Source organism: Lepisosteus platostomus, chromosome 11 (genome assembly GCF_059453375.1).
Source record: "Lepisosteus platostomus isolate fLepPlt1 chromosome 11, fLepPlt1.hap1, whole genome shotgun sequence".
NCBI classification, from domain to species: Eukaryota; Metazoa; Chordata; class Actinopteri; order Semionotiformes; family Lepisosteidae; genus Lepisosteus; species Lepisosteus platostomus.
In genome coordinates this window covers 48,468,165-48,485,732 of record NC_142621.1, presented here as the reverse complement: position 1 = coordinate 48,485,732, position 17,568 = coordinate 48,468,165, and the positions used below count along the sequence as shown (strand labels likewise).

The window sequence follows — 17,568 nt, the reverse complement described above, 5'->3', positions numbered from 1 at the left end:
AGTGTGTAGTGTTGGTAGGGTTGCGTGTCTGTGTGTGTCAGTGCAGTGTGCGCTGTTAACAGGGTTGTGTGTCAGTGCAGTGTGTAGTGTTAATAGGGTTGTGTGTCAGTGCAGTGTGCTGTGTTAACAGTGTTGTGTGTCAGTGTACTGTCAATAGGGTTGTGTGTCAGTGCAGGGTGTAGTGTTGACAGGGTTTTGTCAATGCAATGTGTAGTGTCAATAGGACTGCGTGTCTGTGTGTGTCAGTGCAGTGTGCTGTGGTAATGATTGTGTGTCTTTGTGTGTCAGTGCAGTGTGTAGTGTCAATAGGGTTGTGTGTTAGTGCAGTGTTAAGGTTGTGTGTCAGTGCAGTGTATAGTGTTGACAGCGTTTTGTCAATGTAATGTGTAGTGTCAATAGGGTTGCGTGTCTGTGTCAGTGCAGTGTGCTGTGTTATCAATTGTGTGTCTTTGTCAGTGCAGGTGTATAGTCTCAATAGGGTTGTGTGTTAGTGCACTGTGTTGTGTTAACAGCTGTGTGTCAGTGCAGTGTGTAGTGTTAATAGGGTTGTGTGTCTGTGTGTGTCAGTGCAGTGTGTAGTGTTAATAGGGTTGTGTGTCTTTTTGTGTCAGTGCAGTGTTTTGTTAACAGGGTTGTGTGTCAGTGCAGTGTGTAGTGTTAATAGGGTTGTGTGTCAGTGCAGTGTGTAGTGTTAACAGGGTAGGGTGTAGTGTTAACAGAGTTGCGTGTCAGTGCAGTGTTAACATGGTTGTTTGTGCGTGTCAGTGCAGTGTTAACAGGGTTGTGTGTCTGTGCATGTCAGTGTAGTGTGTAGTGTTAATAGGATTGTGTGTCAGTGCAGTGTGTAGAGTTACGGGCTGTGCAGCAGTGTGTGTCAGCTGGGGCCTGTGTGTTCAGGATGTGTACAGAGCGACTGTTCAGTCACTTGTGTAAACAGAACTTCCTGGGTGACACGTCAGCGTGGCCGAGGTCTCCTCTGGGGAAGCGGTCACAGGTGGGCCGCGCACCTGCGAGTCCGCTCCGCTCGGGACGGCCCCAGCGGGCTCCTGGCCGCTCCTCGGCTGCCCGGCGCAGAACTAGAGAACGTGGACGGCGGTGGGCGAAGTCCACAGCGCCATGGCCTCCCGCCCGCTGGCTGAGCCGGCAGTGGGCGTGTCTCCGCTCTGCCTGTCGCACAGGTACACCGACTCAGGCTGGGCTGAAGTCTCCACTCCCTCCGGGGAGCAGAGAGCTGCTGGGTTAGCCGAGCTGTCACCTCACACACACAACACACAACATTCGATCGAGCAGCTCTGGGGGTCACCAGGTTTCTGAGCGTTTCCCCAGCTCCGAACCACAGTGGGGACTCTCCCTGACTGTGTGGGCCTGGACATTTCCCTGCCTCAAGTCATGAGAAAGCAGGAGTGAGGATAACCCTTCGAACGAAGGTCCCTTTGTCCCTTTTGTAAAGGAATGGAGCCGTCTGTGCTGGACGGGTTCTCGACTCCTGTGTGGTGGGCAGTGGCGCCGCTCTGTGACTTGACTCGTGAGCCAGGACTGGACTGGCCACTGCCCCACGCAGAGACCGGCCTCCTGAACTAACGTGAAGGAAATGTAAAACAGCAGACAAAAACAACACAGCTCAGAGCTCCTGCGTGTTCAGGTGTGTTTGGACAGTCGGGCTCTTTGTGTAGCTGCTGTGTGTTTACCAGTGAGGAGGTGGTGTTGGTGTTTCAGCCTCTTCTTCAGAGTGACTGAAGACACGCTGAGAAAGGTCCCGCAACAGCCCCTCCCCCGCAACACACACACACACAACACACACACAAAAGCAGGATGTGTCACATTTCACGTGTGCCTGTGTGCCTGTTCAGGGGGTGTGTGAGTTGTGTCCCAGCCCAGGTTTAAAGGAAGTGTTGTTGAACTTCCTGATAGGACAGAGTCTGATTGGCCGGCTGGCGATGACTTGTCAGCACAGGACAGGCCTCCCGCCTGGCTGGGTTATCTGTGCCAGCGGCAGATAAGACTGGCACCTCTGTCTCCAGGAATTTCTGTCCTCCACCCTGTCCTCACTGGGGGTTGTTGCTGAAACCCAGCGAGTGGTTTGTCGCACTTTTCGTGTTTCAAGGCCCAGGCAGGTTGGCAGGCGTGTCTCTGGAGAGAGGATCCATCGGCCCGGCTGCCCCCTGTCCTTCTTCTCCGGGAGCTTGGCGCCACGCCCCTCAAGCCAGAGGAGCGGACATCCGCGCGCTATCCTCGCTCGGCTCCTTATCGACCGTCCACGACGATGTCACGGCGCTGGGAGAGGGAAGTGGGCAGGAATGGGGTTGCTATAGGAACACGGCCTCCTCCTCCCATCCCCAGCGCAGGCTGTCCTGGGAGCGGAGTGAGCAGTCAGGGGCGCAGGAGCTCAACTGCAGAGGCACTGAAGTAACCTGTGCTGACCGCGAGTTACTGGCGATTTGTGTTCGTTATTTAGCATTACAGTGGAATTTAAAATAGGCTCCGATAACACCCTCGCACACAAGACACACACCCGATTCCAGGCGAAGATTAGCTTCACACAAAAACAGCTTCAATGCAAATCATCTCCACTTTGCATGATGAGAATCACTCACAGGAATTGATAGCACAGGGAAACGATCTCCTCGGATTTGCCTAAAGGTTTATCATCAGTTAGTGGAAGGGAGAGGCCAGAAGCCGCTTAAAAAAAACAAAACAACTTGCTCCTCCAAAAGTGTGAACAAGCCCGGAAGGGGCTTCCTTCTGGTTTGCTGTTGGATGAGATCAGGCAGGAGGTACAGCTGCTGCAGAACCCCTCCCTCTCGACTGCTTTCTCCCTGATCTCTCCCCTCCTCAGAGACAGTGGCAGCAGGAAGCCGGAATCGGGGCCTGCTCTACTGCAGTGTGGTTCTGGACGGCCCCATACCCACTCCTGCCCCCCTGGGCCCGCCCGGCCCCCCCACCCCCCCGCGTGCTGGAAGGCGAGAGAGGTGTGCGGCCCGGCGGGTCGTCTGTGGCTGATTGATCTCAGGGTTTGTGAGAGAGTCGGAGCTTCAGCTTCAACACGCCTGGCAGCCCGGCCCACACCCCCACTGGCCTTCGCCTGCAGAAGTGGAAACTCCCTGCAGGAAGTGCGTTTCCTGTGCTCTCTGCTCCGAGGATAGTGCTGCTGAAATCCTGGAGCGCAGGACTCCTCACCGGGCCGACGGCTGGTGTTGTATTGCGGCCCTGTGCAGGCAGCGACGGCTGAGCTCATTTTCTAACCTGTTTGGAATCACTGTTCTCCAGTGCATAACAGAAACGTTGTGTTGCATCAGCATTGTTTCACACACAGAGGGGTTGATGGCAAGTGCTGTAAAGAGCAACAGGCCTCTTAAAATACTTCAGAGGCTTTTTTTTCATGACGCGACAGCTGTGATGTGTCTCTTCAACAATCCAAGCGAACGCGGCGCGCAGTCCGAGCGTGATGCCCCGCACGTCGGCTTTCTCAGGGCCTTTTGTCAGACACCTGCTGCCATCTTGTGGCTATTTAGGGAAACGCAGCGTCTTCAAAACAGAACAGCAACATCCTGATATCCAATAGCTATATCACTCTACAACTCACAACCAGCAGCACACTGCGTGAGCCTGGTCAGTACCTGGATGGGAGACCCCAGGGACAACTAAGGCTGCAGCTGGAAGAGGTGTTAGTAGGGCCAGCAGTTTGCGTGGGTCCTAATGCCCCAGTATAGTGATTGGGAAACTATACTGTAAAAAGGCACCGTCCTTTGGATGAGACGTAAAACCGAGGTCCTGACTATCTGTGGTCATTAACAATCCCAGAGCATTTCTCTAAAACAGTAGGGGTGTAACCCTGGTGTCCTGGCCATATTTCCCCCTGGCCTTTACCAGTCATGCCCTCCTAATAACCCCCATCTCTGAACTGGCTCCATCACTCTGCTCTCCTCCCCACTGAGAGCTGGTGTGTGGGGAGCGGACTGGCGCATCATCCAGGTGGGGCTGCACACTGGTGGTGTTTGAGGGGATCCCCATTACCTGTACAGCGCTTTGAGTGGAGTGTCCTGATAAAAAGTGCTATATAAGTGTAAGGAATATTATTATGATGATTATCCTTGTGGGAAAAGGATATCAATTTGTGGAAAAACTAATTTCCGCAGATTGGACAATAAATCTTGAATTGAACATTTTCACTTATCAAAGCACGCCCCCTGACTTACCAGCCACACCCCGACACACGGCTCCCCAGACCACCTAGCCCCCATGATGCACGATTCCCCATGCCACGCCCCTGCCTCACCAGTCACACTCCCCGAAGCCCAGCTCTCTGACCACGCCCCCCCGACACCAGCCTCACTCTGCCACAGGATCGCACTCCTCTGTAAAGGAAGTTCTGACCCTGGACTCCCGCAGTCCCCTGGCATATTCACTCCATACACACTCTTACCAGCTGAAACGGAACATGTTATCCTCACAGAAACACTCACCCTTCACCACTCAAAGACCGCACAGGACCCCCCTCCTCGCCACGTGCAGGACTCCCCCAGCCCTGAAGGAGCAGCACAGAGCCCGCGGTAGTGTCTCCAGTCTGAGCTCTTTATTGTTGACAGGTGGTCAAGTTCAGTCAACATTCAGAACTTTTGTCATAATCTCCTGGCATCACAGAGAAACAGCACACAAAAACAAAAATAACAAACCATTAAAAAAAAACTAAAATTATAAATCATTGTGTGGAAAACAAATGAGTATGTAAGAGGCAAAGAAAGTTACACAGCAAAGAGCCTGCACTTGATTGGTCCCTGTGCTCTCCTGTCCCCTGGCCCCAGCCTTCTTGCCAAGGCTGGGGACAGGGGCCTCTTCTGCCAGAGCTCGGCTCAGACGGTCTCGCAGGAATACTGCGAGGACGCAGCCCCTCAGGAAATTTAACACTGTTTCTCCCGACACACCGGGCAGCCCGGGAGCTCCTGCCCTGGCGCACGCACACACCCTTCGTCACTCCGCTCCAGCGGGGGGGGCACGGCCGCCTTCCCTCTCTCCCCCTGCCCGCCCACGGCCCCACCCGCGCACGCGGTCAGGACCGCAGTCTTCCTGCAGACACGGGCAGCAGCCGCCTCACTGTGAGGAGCCTCAAAGCCCAGGGCCCTGAACCGGGCTGATGTCTGACCCCTGCAGCTGGGAATAAGGCACAGGGACGGAGGAGAGCCTGCAAGAGAATCAGGACCTGCTCCCTCCCTGCAGGGGGCGCTTTGGCACGGTGCGGTCTCCTGCCCCGCTGCTGCCGAGCTGCTGTTCCTCCAGGCAGCCGTCTGTCACTCATTCGCACCAGGAGGGGCAGTAAACGCATCCAGCTCCACCACCAGCAGCTGGTGTGAGAAACAAGCTCCCCACGACCAGAGTGGATAGGGGTCTTCATATATTTAAGGAAAAACAGGGAATGTAACTGGAAAACAGAAGTCTAACGCCAGTGGGTGTTTCCAATCCGGCCCAGCGCAGTCTACCGGCACAGCGGGCTCGGCCACACCTGAGGTTAATTCGGGATGGAAACCAACAAGCAGACTGCGTCGTGGCCTGCCTCCCCTGCACTGGCAGGCAGCAGCACCACAGTGGGAGCAGAAGGCACTGACAACACCACAAGCTGCAGGAACACCCACGGCCACCAGGTGGAGCCAGACGGCACACTACAGAGCCTGCAGGACACCTGCGGTCCGCACCCGGAGACGGAGAGAGGTGCACAGCATGGGCAAGGCAAACCCCAGCGCAGGCAGGGGCCGCGTTCTCTCACCCGGGCTCTGCTGACTGCGCCCTGTTCTCCAGCAGCACCATCGTGCTCTCCGCTGCTCTTTTTTAAGGCAATCGGGGCCACACAAAATCAGGGCGAGGAGATGGAATCCAGCAGCCAGCCGAGTAAGTCCAGCGTGGACACGTACAGCTCCTCCGGGAATGCCCGCCGCCGAGGGCCGAGCCCGGAGCTCCCGCACGAGGGAGAGAGGGAGAGAGCACCGCTGTGAGACCCAGCTCGCACGAGGAAGGAAAGTGTGCGAGACTGCCACCCCGCCACTCACCCCCGGACGCCCCGACACCGCCCGAGCAGCTGTGTAAGGATCTTTAGCCCCCAGGTTTCTACAGCTTAAACATTTTCAGTTGTTTACTGTTACTTCTAGCCACGTTCCTACGGTTCAGTATAAGGCCATCAGGTCTTCGAACACAAACCCCCCCCACAGCGAGGAGCACAGGAGGCAGGAGAGGGGAGGGGGTAGTTTCTGTTGCTCAGGGCAGATCTCCCCCACTGAACACTTCACAGGGCAGATCTACACTAAACACTTCACAGGGCAGATCTCCCCCACTGAACACAAGGCAGATCCCCCCCACTGAACACTTCACAGGGCAGATCCCCCCCACTGAACACTTCACAGGGCAGATCCCCCCCACTGAACACTTCACAGGGCAGATCTCCCCCACTGAAAACAAGGCAGATCCCCACCACTGAACACTTCACAAGGCAGATCCCCCCCACTGAACACAAGGCAGATCCCCCCCACTGAACACAAGGCAGATCCCCCCCACTGAACACTTCACAGGGCAGATCCCCCCCACTGAACACAAGGCAGATCCCCCCCACTGAACACAAGGCAGATCCCCACCACTGAACACTTCACAAGGCAGATCTCCCCACTAAACACTTCACAGGGCAGATCTCCCCCACTGAACACAAGGCAGATCCCCCCCACTGAGCACTTCACAGGGCAGATCTCCCCCACTGAACACAAGGCAGATCTCCCCCACTGAACACTTCACAGGGCAGATCTCCCCCACTGAACACAAGGCAGATCCCCACCACTGAACACTTCACAGGGCAGATCTCCCCCACTGAACACTTCACAGGGCAGATCTCCCCCACTGAACACAAGGCAGATCTCGGTCAAAACAGTAGCAATTAGGAGGCGAAGGAAGAGATGGAGGGAGCAGGGAAGAGGACAGAGAATGAAGGGATGAGTTTATACAGAAAAGGAGAGAGAGGGATCAGAAACAATACCAATAACAGCCATGCCAAAATATTTTTTCTTTTTTTCCCATTTTTTTATATATAAACAAACCAAAAAACAAATTTGGGTTGTACACTTTTTTTGTTTCATATATATCTCTCTCAAGAAATCTCCGCCGAGTTGGTGCTCGGCTACAGCTTCTGGGGGAGACGGGGAGAGGGGGCTGGGCCGCCCGTCCGCACGGCACAGCGGGGCGAGGGGGGGTACAGCAGCTTCTCGGGACGAGGGGCGGGGGGAGGGAGGGGTGGCCGGACGGATCGAGCCCTGGTCTCCGTGCTGCTAAAAACCAGCAGAGGGGAGAGGTCAGAGGTCAGAGGTCGGGGAAAGGGAGCCTCGTGCCGCTGGAGGTGTGCAGCGCGGAGGACTGGGGGGGCAGACAGGGGACGAGGAAGAGGGGAGGAGGGGAGGGGTGGGGGGAGTGTTTGCGTGCCTCAGTCCTTCCAATCCTTCTTGATGTTGAGGTTCCACTCCCAGGACAGGTGGTCGTGCTTGTCATCGTCGGTGAAGCGCGATTTGATGTTGTAGGTGCCGCGCGCCAGCATGCCCTTGGGCGCCTCCTCCAGCGGCGTCAGGAACTCGTACTCGTCCGGCCGCGGCCCATAGCTGCCCACCATGTAGTCCGACTTGTCGACTGCGGGCGCAGAGGGAGACACTGCCTCAGTCCACTTCTCCCCCCACAGCCCCGCTCCCCAACTCTCTCTCTCCCCACAGCCCTGCTCCCCAACTCTCTCCCTCTCCCCACAGCCCTGCTCCCCAACTCTCTCCCTCTCCCCACAGCCCCGCTCCCCAACTCTCTCCCTCTCCCCACAGCCCCGCTCCCCAACTCTCTCTCCCCCCCCACAGCCCTGCTCCCCAACTCTCTCTCTCTCTCCCCACAGCCCCGCTCCCCAACTCTCTCCCTCTCCCCACAGCCCCGCTCCCCAACTCTCTCCCTCTCCCCACAGCCCCGCTCCCCAACTCTCTCCCTCTCCCCACAGCCCCGCTCCCCAACTCTCTCCCTCTCCCCACAGCCCCGCTCCCCAACTCTCTCCCTCTCCCCACAGCCCCGCTCCCCAACTCTCTCCCTCTCCCCACAGCCCCGCTCCCCAACTCTCTCCCTCTCCCCACAGCCCCGCTCCCCAACTCTCTCCCTCTCCCCACAGCCCCGCTCCCCAACTCTCTCTCCCCCCCACAGCCCTGCTCCCCAACTCTCTCTTAGTCCTGCCTGAGTGAATCCTTTCACATTTGTAAAGTGTCTTTTTTAGCAGTTCTGCTTCATGTCTTAGGGAAGCTCCTAGGGAAGATTCTTTTAAGAGAAAAGGCCTGAAATCCAGCGTCACTCTCAAATAATTCACATGCAAAAAGAGCCAAGCAGCTTCACACTGAATCCCCCCCCCGATCCAGACCCAAGGCCAGGCCCCCTGGGAAGAGTGGGTCCAGCCCCGACCCCCCCAGGCCCTGCGAGCCGCTGGCCCCACCTCTCGTTCCTCCCGGCTCCTGGGAAGGGGGCGTGTCCGATTACAGACAGGGGAAAAAGTGCTACAAACACAATGCAATGGGAAGCCTGTTTCCCGAGAATGGAAGAATGGCATTCCTGCTTCTTCCAGATTCCGCTTCAACAACAGGAAGAGCAGAGGCCACGGGGGCTCCCCCCCACGCCGGCCCAACAAGACGGAAAAGCCGGAAGAAAAACCCAGAACAGAGTGACGGAGGAGCTAAAGGAGGACCGGGAGAAGAAACTCACTCTTTACTCCTTTCCTGTAGGTCTGCTGGACGTACTTGAGTCCTGAGACAATCTCCTTGTTCACCTGCGGAGAAAGGGGAGACAGGCCGTCACTGATCACAGCCACACTTGCAGGAAGCCATCCGACTCCTGATCCACTCCAGGTTTTATCAGCTGCGGGGCTCAGTCCTGGAAGGACACAAGACCAGTCACAAACAGGAGGAGCCATTGGGCCTCTATAGCCCGTGTGAGAGGAAGCAGATGAACTTGCCCAGCTGGTTCTTGGAAGAAGCCAGAGTGTCAGCTCTGCTCTTAAGAGCAGCTCCTTCTAAACAAACACTGAAAGCATAAGACTGCCTCTCCCCTCGCGATCTTCCAGCTTTACTCAAACCGCAATACCAAGGAGGAAATACTCAGCAATCGGTATTATCTTAACAACTAGAACCTTCAGCTGAAAAAGCCTGAATGGACTGAACTGCTGGAAGAACCGCTGGCCTGGTCTTCACCACTGACCACAAGCTTCCACACAGCACTGCACAGCCAGGCTCCCGTGGCCGAGAGGGGTGTGTCTACCTGTCTGCGGGCTCGCTGTCACAGTGCAACCTCCCTGCCCGTCTCCCCAAAACCCTTCCAAAAACGCCCTCACGTGCGCAAACAGAGCAGAACCTCCAGCCCTGTGGGTCGAACAAGAAACAGGATTGTGGGACAGCACCGCTCGCTGGGCCGGGCTTAGAGGCTTACCTTGAAGCTGATCTTTATCCTATACTCCACTCCCTCCTTCAGCACAAAAGACTGCTTCTTAAAGCCCTCTAGATCTCCTGGCAGGAAGAGGGAAGGACAGCAAGTGAGCGGATAACCTCACACGTGTAACACAAGAACAACACAATTAATTTCCTGCCCTGCTGTTTTTACTTCTCAATGGTTCCAGAGCAACAGAACACCTGGGTCTGGGCCCACAGAGGGCGCTCTATCCACCCTCCTGGGGCATTACTTAGAACAGAACAGTACGAGGACACCCGACCCCAGCATCCAGAGTCCTCAACAGCCCCAACAGTCTTCAGGATCACGGGAAAACAAGTCCAAGTGCATTTCTTGACATAAAGGGGTGTGGGAGTCTGGATGAAGCTGGGTGAGTCCCGGCCCCCCAGGCTGTTAGCTCAGAGAGAGTGGAGAGGCCAGCCCGCTGGAGCGCGGCGATTCTGCAGGATGTCTTGCTCACCTGTCAGGTCAAGGGTCAGGGGCTGCGGGGCCGAGTCGCACACCAGGGTCAGCCGCGTCACCTGCACGTTGGGGGCGTTGGGGTCTGCAACGACAGCCACAGGTTACACACCCGCGCAATGGGGAGCCCACGGGCAGGGGCGCGGACAGGGCGAGACTGACCCAGAGGGACGGGCGCGGACCCCAGCAGCGCCTCCTTGTACTTGCGCAGGCTCTCATCGTCCTTGTCCAGCTCCTGGATCTCCTGCAGGCTCTTCTGCGCCGGCGGGCGGTAGTTCACCCCCCCCTCGCCCTCCTCGTTCTCCGCTGCGATCGCAGCCAGCTGCTCGGGGGTCGGCTCCTGCTCCGCCATCTTCTGCGGACAAGACACGCAGGCGTGAGTGCCCCCTAGGGGACAGGGCAGAGCGCACAGTGTCTGCAGGCCCTCCTACGCCAGACCTGCAGCCCAGCATGGTGAGGTCACCAGGGTGGGGCACAGGCAGAGGAGCGATGGTTTACAACTGAGTTGGCATCAGGAATTTAAGAAGCTAATGTAGAAATGTATTTTCAAACACTGCCCTGTCACAAATGTGTGCTACGCAAGACCGGAGAGGCCAAGACTGAAGCAATCTTAACGCTGCAGGCCAAGAACTGTGCCATTTTGACAATCTGTAGTCGCTATTCCTCCCACTCCCTATTTCTGTCAGGCAGCTTTGGGGTTCCAGTGTTGTTGCTTCTAAAACAGAGCGCAAATAAATAAGCTTCGCCCAGAGCAGGCCTGATCTGGCCCAATTCCATCTGGATACAGGATTAATTCTCCACCCCCGTGGCCCCCAGAGAGAACACAGCCTCCAGAACAACAGCACAGCCCCAGCCCCCAGCTCCCCTCCCTGTCGCTCCTGACAGAACAGAGTCCACTCTGCTGGCAGGCACCTCCACGCTGTCCTCAAAGCCATCTTTTATTCAAAAAAAGAGAACTCCGGTACAGCACAAGCTCACACACAAAAGCCAGAGACAGAGTGTTGACACTGAGATGGGGTGAAAGGTCACAGAAAGATGCGTGTGGACACCATGCTGGGGTGAAAGGTCACACAGAGAGACAGGCGTGTGGACACCATGCTGGGGTGAAAATTCAGAGAGGAAGAAGAACACACAAGTGTGAGAAGGAGGAAACGCAGGAGGAATCTTCTGCAGCCAGCCCACAGGGAGCTGGGACTCACACTGACATTTGTTCCTGATCTGTGGGGACCTCCCACTGAATTACTTGTTCTCTCCCTTACTCTTCATTTGTTACACTGGTTACCATTTATTACTTGCGTCATTTGGAAATAACACTCCAAACGGAGTGAGAATAAAACCAAACCGTGCAGGAAGATCCAATTTATATTTGACAGAAACTGACATGTATTTTCATCAGGAGCTGCAGTCTGTGTTGACAAACCTGGCCCCCTGCACACACACTGCCTCGTTGTACGTAAAACAGCCCCAGTCACATCACAGCACCGCATTAAACCGCCCATCAGACGTGGGAGGGCAGGGGAGAGGGGAGAGGGGACTCTCCAGCTGGAAGGGGGTGGGTAATTGCGTGCAGCTGTGGGCAGCTGTATCTTTAGATTTTAGATTTAGATCACTTTATTAGCCCTATACAATTCCTTGCATTAGGAATTTGTCTTTTCGCAGACCCCAGCTCGCTCTCCATGAGACACAGACACACAGACAAGATCAGGCAGGGGAAGGGGTGCGTGAGAGGCAGGGGGCCAGTGTTTCACTGGAACATGGCAGGTCTGCACCCCTTCAGTGTCCCACAGCACCACACTGCACAAAGACCCCCAACACCTCGAAACGAGCAAAAGCCATCACGTATCCTGAGCCTCCTCCATTTTGTGCCGAGTGTTGTGTTCAAGACGAGCACGTGCTCCTCATTTCAGCGCAGGAGTGCTCCAACACGACGTCACCCCACACCAGAGCCAGAGCACACCCCTGGACTGCCACCAGCCTGCGCCACTCCATCACACGAATTCTCCTAAAAGCCTCAGACTCTAAGAACAGGAACAAGGGATTCGTGTCAAGACGCCGCATGCCCCATCCCAACAGGGGGCGCTGTCGGGGCAACACTTTCCAAAGACAGGGGAGCTCCGTCTGCAAAGAACACGTTTCATTTTAATCTTATTCCCACTCCTACAGAGACAAACAAGTCGACTGGTTTATTACGGCAGCATGAAGGTTTTTATATGCGAGCTGCTAGTATTCTTACTGCTGATCTGGGTCACCAAAGCACTTCAACAGCACCGCATAACTCCTGTCGGCATAATGCAGCCTGTCCCAAAGCCAAGGAGAGAAGAGAAATAAACGCAGAGAGATGGAGAGCAGGGAGGAGGGGCAGAGCTGAGCCATCGGACGAGCTGCACTGTCCAGCAGTAACACCGGCAGCTGTGCACCAGCTGTGCTGGAGATGCTCTGGAAACCACAAGCTGGCACCCTGGGCTGCCACCTGTCCCACCGATCGCTGTTCGGGTCGAACATGGGAACATTCCTAAAGCCCAGGAGGGCCTCCGTCACATGCTACAGCCTTCCCATTTTCCTTAATCACCTCATGGAGACTACCTGCTTAACTGGGCACGTTTCACCTCTAAAGAGCAAAGAAGCAAAAGACAGGAAGGGAAAAGTGTAGATAACGAGAGACAGAGCAAGAGAGCAGCTTGCCCCAGGGACACACTGTGAACATTTCTCGGCTCTGTTAGAACTGGCTTCATTAACTGAAGACACAGTGACAGACCCGCAAGGCGGCAGGAGGCCGTATCGGGGTACAGCGAGAGATTCCGCCTCTGGCACAAGACCCACAGTGCCTCCCCTCCTCATGACCCCACAGAACCGCCCCGACGAGCTCAGGGACACAGGCCCAGCCCGGCCCAGAGGCCTCTGAGGGGACTGAAGGCACAGGCCTGTGCGCTTCAGCCCAGCTGGCACGTCTTCGCAGACAAGCATGTTAATTAAGGCAGGGAATCAGCAGAGCCCAGAGCTGCCATCGCAGACGAGGACGGGCACGAAGGAAGAGAGCTGCAGAGCTCCAGGCGCAGTTCTGCGCGACTCCTCCTGCCCGCCACACTGAAGAGGCAGCTGAGTCTGACAGCATCGAGTGGCTCCACTCACAGCACAGCTCCCCTCCTCCGTCTGTCCCACTCCTGTCTGTGACACCTTCCCTCCCACAGTGCCTCATCCACACAAACAGCCCTGCACTAGCACTAGCACAAATCTGTGAGAGGGCTTTCAAAAAGCACTATCGTCTGTGGTACGAAGGGGAGTAATTAAGCAGTCAAAGGTAAGAGGCTGGAAGAGAAGAGTGCGTGTGTGGAGGTAATTATGAGCTGCAACAGGCCGGCGGGGCTCCATGTCAGAACACCGCAGGGCCCTGGACTTTCATCCAGCCCGTTAACGATCAATTTACTAATTGTGAACGCTGGCAAAAGCCCATTGGTTTTTACAAGGGTTTCTTTCAGTGGCCATGTACACCAGCAGTGCTGGGGCACGTTACAGGGTCTGACGAAACAGTCTAGATATAAAGACTGTAAGAGAGACTGAAAAGGGGTTTGCATCTCTCAGACTGGCAGGGGCTGAGCTCCAGAGGTGGGGAGCAGGACGCCTGACAGCGTGCGCCCCAAGACCTGTACCTGTAAGAAGTTAATAATAAAAACAACCTAAAAAAGCCCTGCTTGGTGCACAAGGAGATGCTACATAACTACAGTTGCACACAACTCTTATCCCATTAGTTTGTCCCAAGCAGATGAGCGGCACCACAGACCAGCTGGAGATGAGTTTGCCACGTGGTGTGAACAGAACTGTTTGAAGGTGAATGTTTCTGAGACCAGAGACATGGCGACTGATTTCAGGAAGAACCCTCAGAACCTGCATCAGGAGACGATCTTCAGAGATGGCAGATACTCATAACTATTAAAAGGACTGTAAGTTAGTTTTGTGGCAAACACCGATTCTATTTCTCAAAAAGTGCAACAGCATCTAATTATCTTAAGGAATCTTGAACAGTTTGTTTGATTACAAATCAGACAAAGCAGGACAGGAGGATGTGAGCAGAGGAGCTCAGAAGGTAGGCAAGTTTGTGGGGAGACCCTGGGAGCCCCAGTGTCGGCCGTCACTGTCCCTCCCCTTGCATGCCCACTGGGTTGTCACACCTACAGGGCAACAGCAGGCCTGTCTCAGCCCCCGGTGGTGCGCTGTGGGCAGCAGCAGCCAGCCCCCCTGCCCCTGGGATACGCGCTCTCTGCCAGGAGAGAGCTCCGGCTCTCGTCGGTAACAAACGCGGAGCACGTCCCCCGCCGGACTCCCGCTCCCCGGCCCGATCGCCCAGAGCTACACACCCTCGGAGCCGAAGCCCCAAACCTCAGGGCGCTAACCCAGCCTGCCTGGAGCTCGCCCGCAGCTGTGCAGGATACCCCCCGGGGCCGAAGGGGGCGGTGCAGCTGCAGCCCTGGCCGCTGGACTGGGGAGACGGGCCTGCAGGCTCCGAGACCGAGACCCACCGGATCAGAACCGGAGAGGACGTGCCAGTACCGCTCTGCACCGCTCGATTACGCCGGTCCCTTCCTGGGTCGCCCCCGGCAGCGCGGTTTTATTCTGCCGACGGCCTGCGCAGCACGGGAAACCGCACCTCTGAAGACCGCGCTGCGCCACCGGTACGAGAGAGAGAGGGAGACCAAGGCCAGCCAGCTGAAGCTGCAAGAGCTCCAGAGGAACCGCAGTGTGATTGCGGAGCAACACTCGAACAGCCAGAAATAGCGCCGGCAGGGATTCTGAAAGACGGTAGAAAACAAGAGGGCGGCACAGCGCCATCCGGCCTCCCACGCGCCTCAGCGCTCTGCCCCGTGTCAGAGGAGAGACGAGCAGCGACGCTGTCACGCGCCCCCGCACCGAGCGCGCAGCCCTGGAATTAAGCAGCAGGGGTTCAGCTGCAGCAGCGCAGCCGTGTCACAGCCCACCAGCCTGACCGGGGCTCCTGCAGGGGAGCAGAGAGCACACTGGGGCAACCGGGGGTCAGGCTCTGGGAGCAGGTACCGAAATCCACTCCTGTCCCCCTGCTGCTCCTGCTCGCAGGTGAAGCTGGGACACCTGCCCAGGACCCCCTCACAGCAGGTGCCCACCCTGACACTCGGAGACAGCGGAGAGAGAGAAAGACCCAGGCTCCAGGGAGACCTGTGATGGACGCGATAAAGCTGAAGGTGCAAGTACACAGCAAGCAGAAAATTCATCAAGTAAAAAAAAAACTATTTTCAAGAATGGTTCAACTCTTCTTCCCTTTAGTTATGTAAACATGGAATTTAACTGGCAAACTCCCAGTCTAAATCCATCCCGTGGTGATGAACCCCCCAGCTGCAGCCCACCCCCGTCAGGCTGACCCCACAGCCCTTCGGGGATCAGGCAGGTCGTGCTACTGGGGCGCTCTGGGGTCCGCGGTCAGTACTGCTCAGGCATGGGTGCGTCCCTCACACTGACCACAACGTGGGGTCAAGAAGGCGGCCAGGGGGGACCCGAGTACCGGTCCTGCTCATCCCCTCGGGAATGAGAGGAGCAGGAGGGCTCGTTTCTTACTACAGAGAAGGGGCTTGTCCTGGGCAAAGCTGGGGTTCCCCCTGCAAGGGCACCCCATTTCCTCCAGTCCAAGACTCCGCGTGCCCAGTCTGGAAAAGCCTGGCTCAAACCAGCTGCATCCCGATCCGGGGAACTGCTCCACACCCGACGCCCGGAATCCTGCAGGAGACTGCTGGGGAAAAGCGCTCTGCGCTGCTGCAGGAGACTGCGCGCATTTCAACTCCAGCTCTGCTCTGGAGGGCCTCCGGTACGACCTGGGCAGTCAATTAAACAATTAACCTAATTAACCTATTTAACGAGCTGCATATAGGATTTTTTCCTGAGGTCTACTACAGTGGAGTACTGAAAGGAATGCTCTTTAGTGAAGTTCAGCTACTCCCTAAACCACCCCCGAGCCTGATTAGAAGTATTAATTGTGTTGTTAATTAAATAATTAGACCAGCAAAGGTACTGAACCCTGGGCACCTGCTTAACAGAAGTAAAATCAGTAAAAACCTAAAGGCTCACAGGTATCCCAGCGTGCAGGATTAATCACTGAGAGAAGCGATACAGGAAGTGAAAATCACAGCTCAGACGAGAGCGACCCAGGCCGGGCGATTCCAGCAGGGTTGTATTTAAAGAGGGACAAGCGAGCAGGTGTGCCGTTAGAGACAGTGCGGTCCGAGGACTGATGACAGCGGGGTTAAAGCGGCCTGGTGACGCCGCCCCGGCGCAGACAGATCCTAGAAGCGGCGCCTCCGGACCGACAGGAAGCGCTCAATCGGCAGGTCTTTCCGTTCAGGTTTTTTGTCTCCTCTTTAAAAAAAATAATACACGAGACCGTCCTGCTTTCTGATCCCTGACCCTGCGCTCAGACCCCAGCGCGACCGGGCGAGCGCAGCACCCAACAAAGACGAGAAGCGGCCGCTCCCCGTCCCGGGCCCTGCGCTCGCACCCCGGCACCTGGCACCCTTCCTCCTCCTCCTCCTCCTCGAGGCAGGAGCCCGCCGCTCCCCGGCCGGGACAGAACCGGGGGGCGCAGCCGGACAATGCGGCCGCTCCCAGCTCCCCGCTCCCGCCCCTTCACACCCCGGGCTCCCGGCAGGAGGCGAGAGCCAGGGCAGGAAAGACGCTCGTTAAAATGTCCGATTCCTCCCCGCCCGCCGCCCCCTGTCTCACGCCTCTCGGGAAACGGCCGCGCGGGCACCCCCGGAGCAGACAGCCGGGGTGCACCGCCCGCCCGCTCCCGGAGCACCAGCGCCTCTCTTCGGGCCCCCGGGGGCCACACGCTGCCGGCACCCGTCCTCGGCAGCCAGCGCCGGCGAGGGAGCAGACCGCCTCGCCAGCCGGGAGAGCGCCCCTGCCTACTAATGAGCTGCTGGGCACCGGCGCGCCCACACAGGAGGGGGGACCCCAGCGAGGCGCTAATTTGGGGAGTAAGGTGGGGGAGACCAGTCTTTCTCCCTCACAGCCGCTCACTGCTCGCTCTGCCGGTACCGTAGGACCCATAAAAACCGGAAAAACACGCCGCCGCCGCCGCCGCCGAGCGCAGATGGCGCCGCCAGACGAGGCGCAGGGGCTCCGGTCAGCATGAAGCAGCAGCCGGACAGAAACCGGCCGCGCCGCCCGCGGAGAGCACGGCACCGAGCGCCCGCTGCTCGTGCACGGCGGGGCCGGGCCGGGGCTTACCTTTATAGCACGGCGTTTACCGGACGGTCTGTGCGCCTCTCTGCTCCGCTCGGCCGGGCAAGAATGGCGATCTGGGAGCGGAGCCGCCCGCACGACACACTTCCGGGACGGGCGCCGCGCACGACGCGTGACGGACGGGCTACCGGGGGAGGGGCTACGGGACGGGGACGCGCGTCGCGCCCGCGGAGGCAATGGAGCGATCACGGGAACGCGGATTGGGAACTACAAAGAATCCTATAAAGTCTGCAGATGTTGCCTATTTAAAATGTTTCCGTGATGTTGCAATGATTTAACTGACTCCCTGCCATCGCGATGTTTAGCTTGTATTGAAAATGTTTTATGTGAGGAAGGCAACTGACACTCCAGCCTGAAGAAGGTTCC

General features: G+C 57.0%; 1 protein-coding gene across 1 annotated transcript; it reads right to left on the bottom strand.

Annotated features, from left to right (window-relative positions):
• Window positions 1–4,551: 4,551 nt before the first annotated feature.
• On the bottom strand, window positions 4,552–17,347 carry arhgdia (Rho GDP dissociation inhibitor alpha). The gene is made up of 6 exons (XM_088600230.1): window positions 17,188–17,347; window positions 10,102–10,294; window positions 9,941–10,024; window positions 9,463–9,539; window positions 8,743–8,806; window positions 4,552–7,650 (listed from the first exon to the last, which is right to left on the bottom strand). The coding sequence occupies exons 2-6, from the start codon at window positions 10,289–10,291 to the stop codon at window positions 7,451–7,453; spliced, it is 615 nt and encodes a 204-aa protein (XP_088456356.1). The 5' UTR covers window positions 10,292–10,294; window positions 17,188–17,347; the 3' UTR covers window positions 4,552–7,450.
• Between the last annotated feature and the right edge of the window lie 221 nt (window positions 17,348–17,568).

What these genes read in the sequence shown, in the direction of transcription:
- arhgdia (XM_088600230.1), bottom strand. Translation starts at nt 10,291, where the DNA reads ATGGCGGAGCAGGAGCCGACCCCCGAGCAGCTGGCTGCGATCGCAGCG. An exon ending in CCTGACCCTTGACCTGACAG is followed by an intron (nt 9,540 to 9,940) that starts GTGAGCAAGACA and finishes TCTTCCTGCCAG; the next exon opens with GAGATCTAGAGGGCTTTAAG. An exon ending in CTACAGGAAAGGAGTAAAGA is followed by an intron (nt 7,651 to 8,742) that starts GTGAGTTTCTTC and finishes CTGCGCCCGCAG; the next exon opens with TCGACAAGTCGGACTACATG.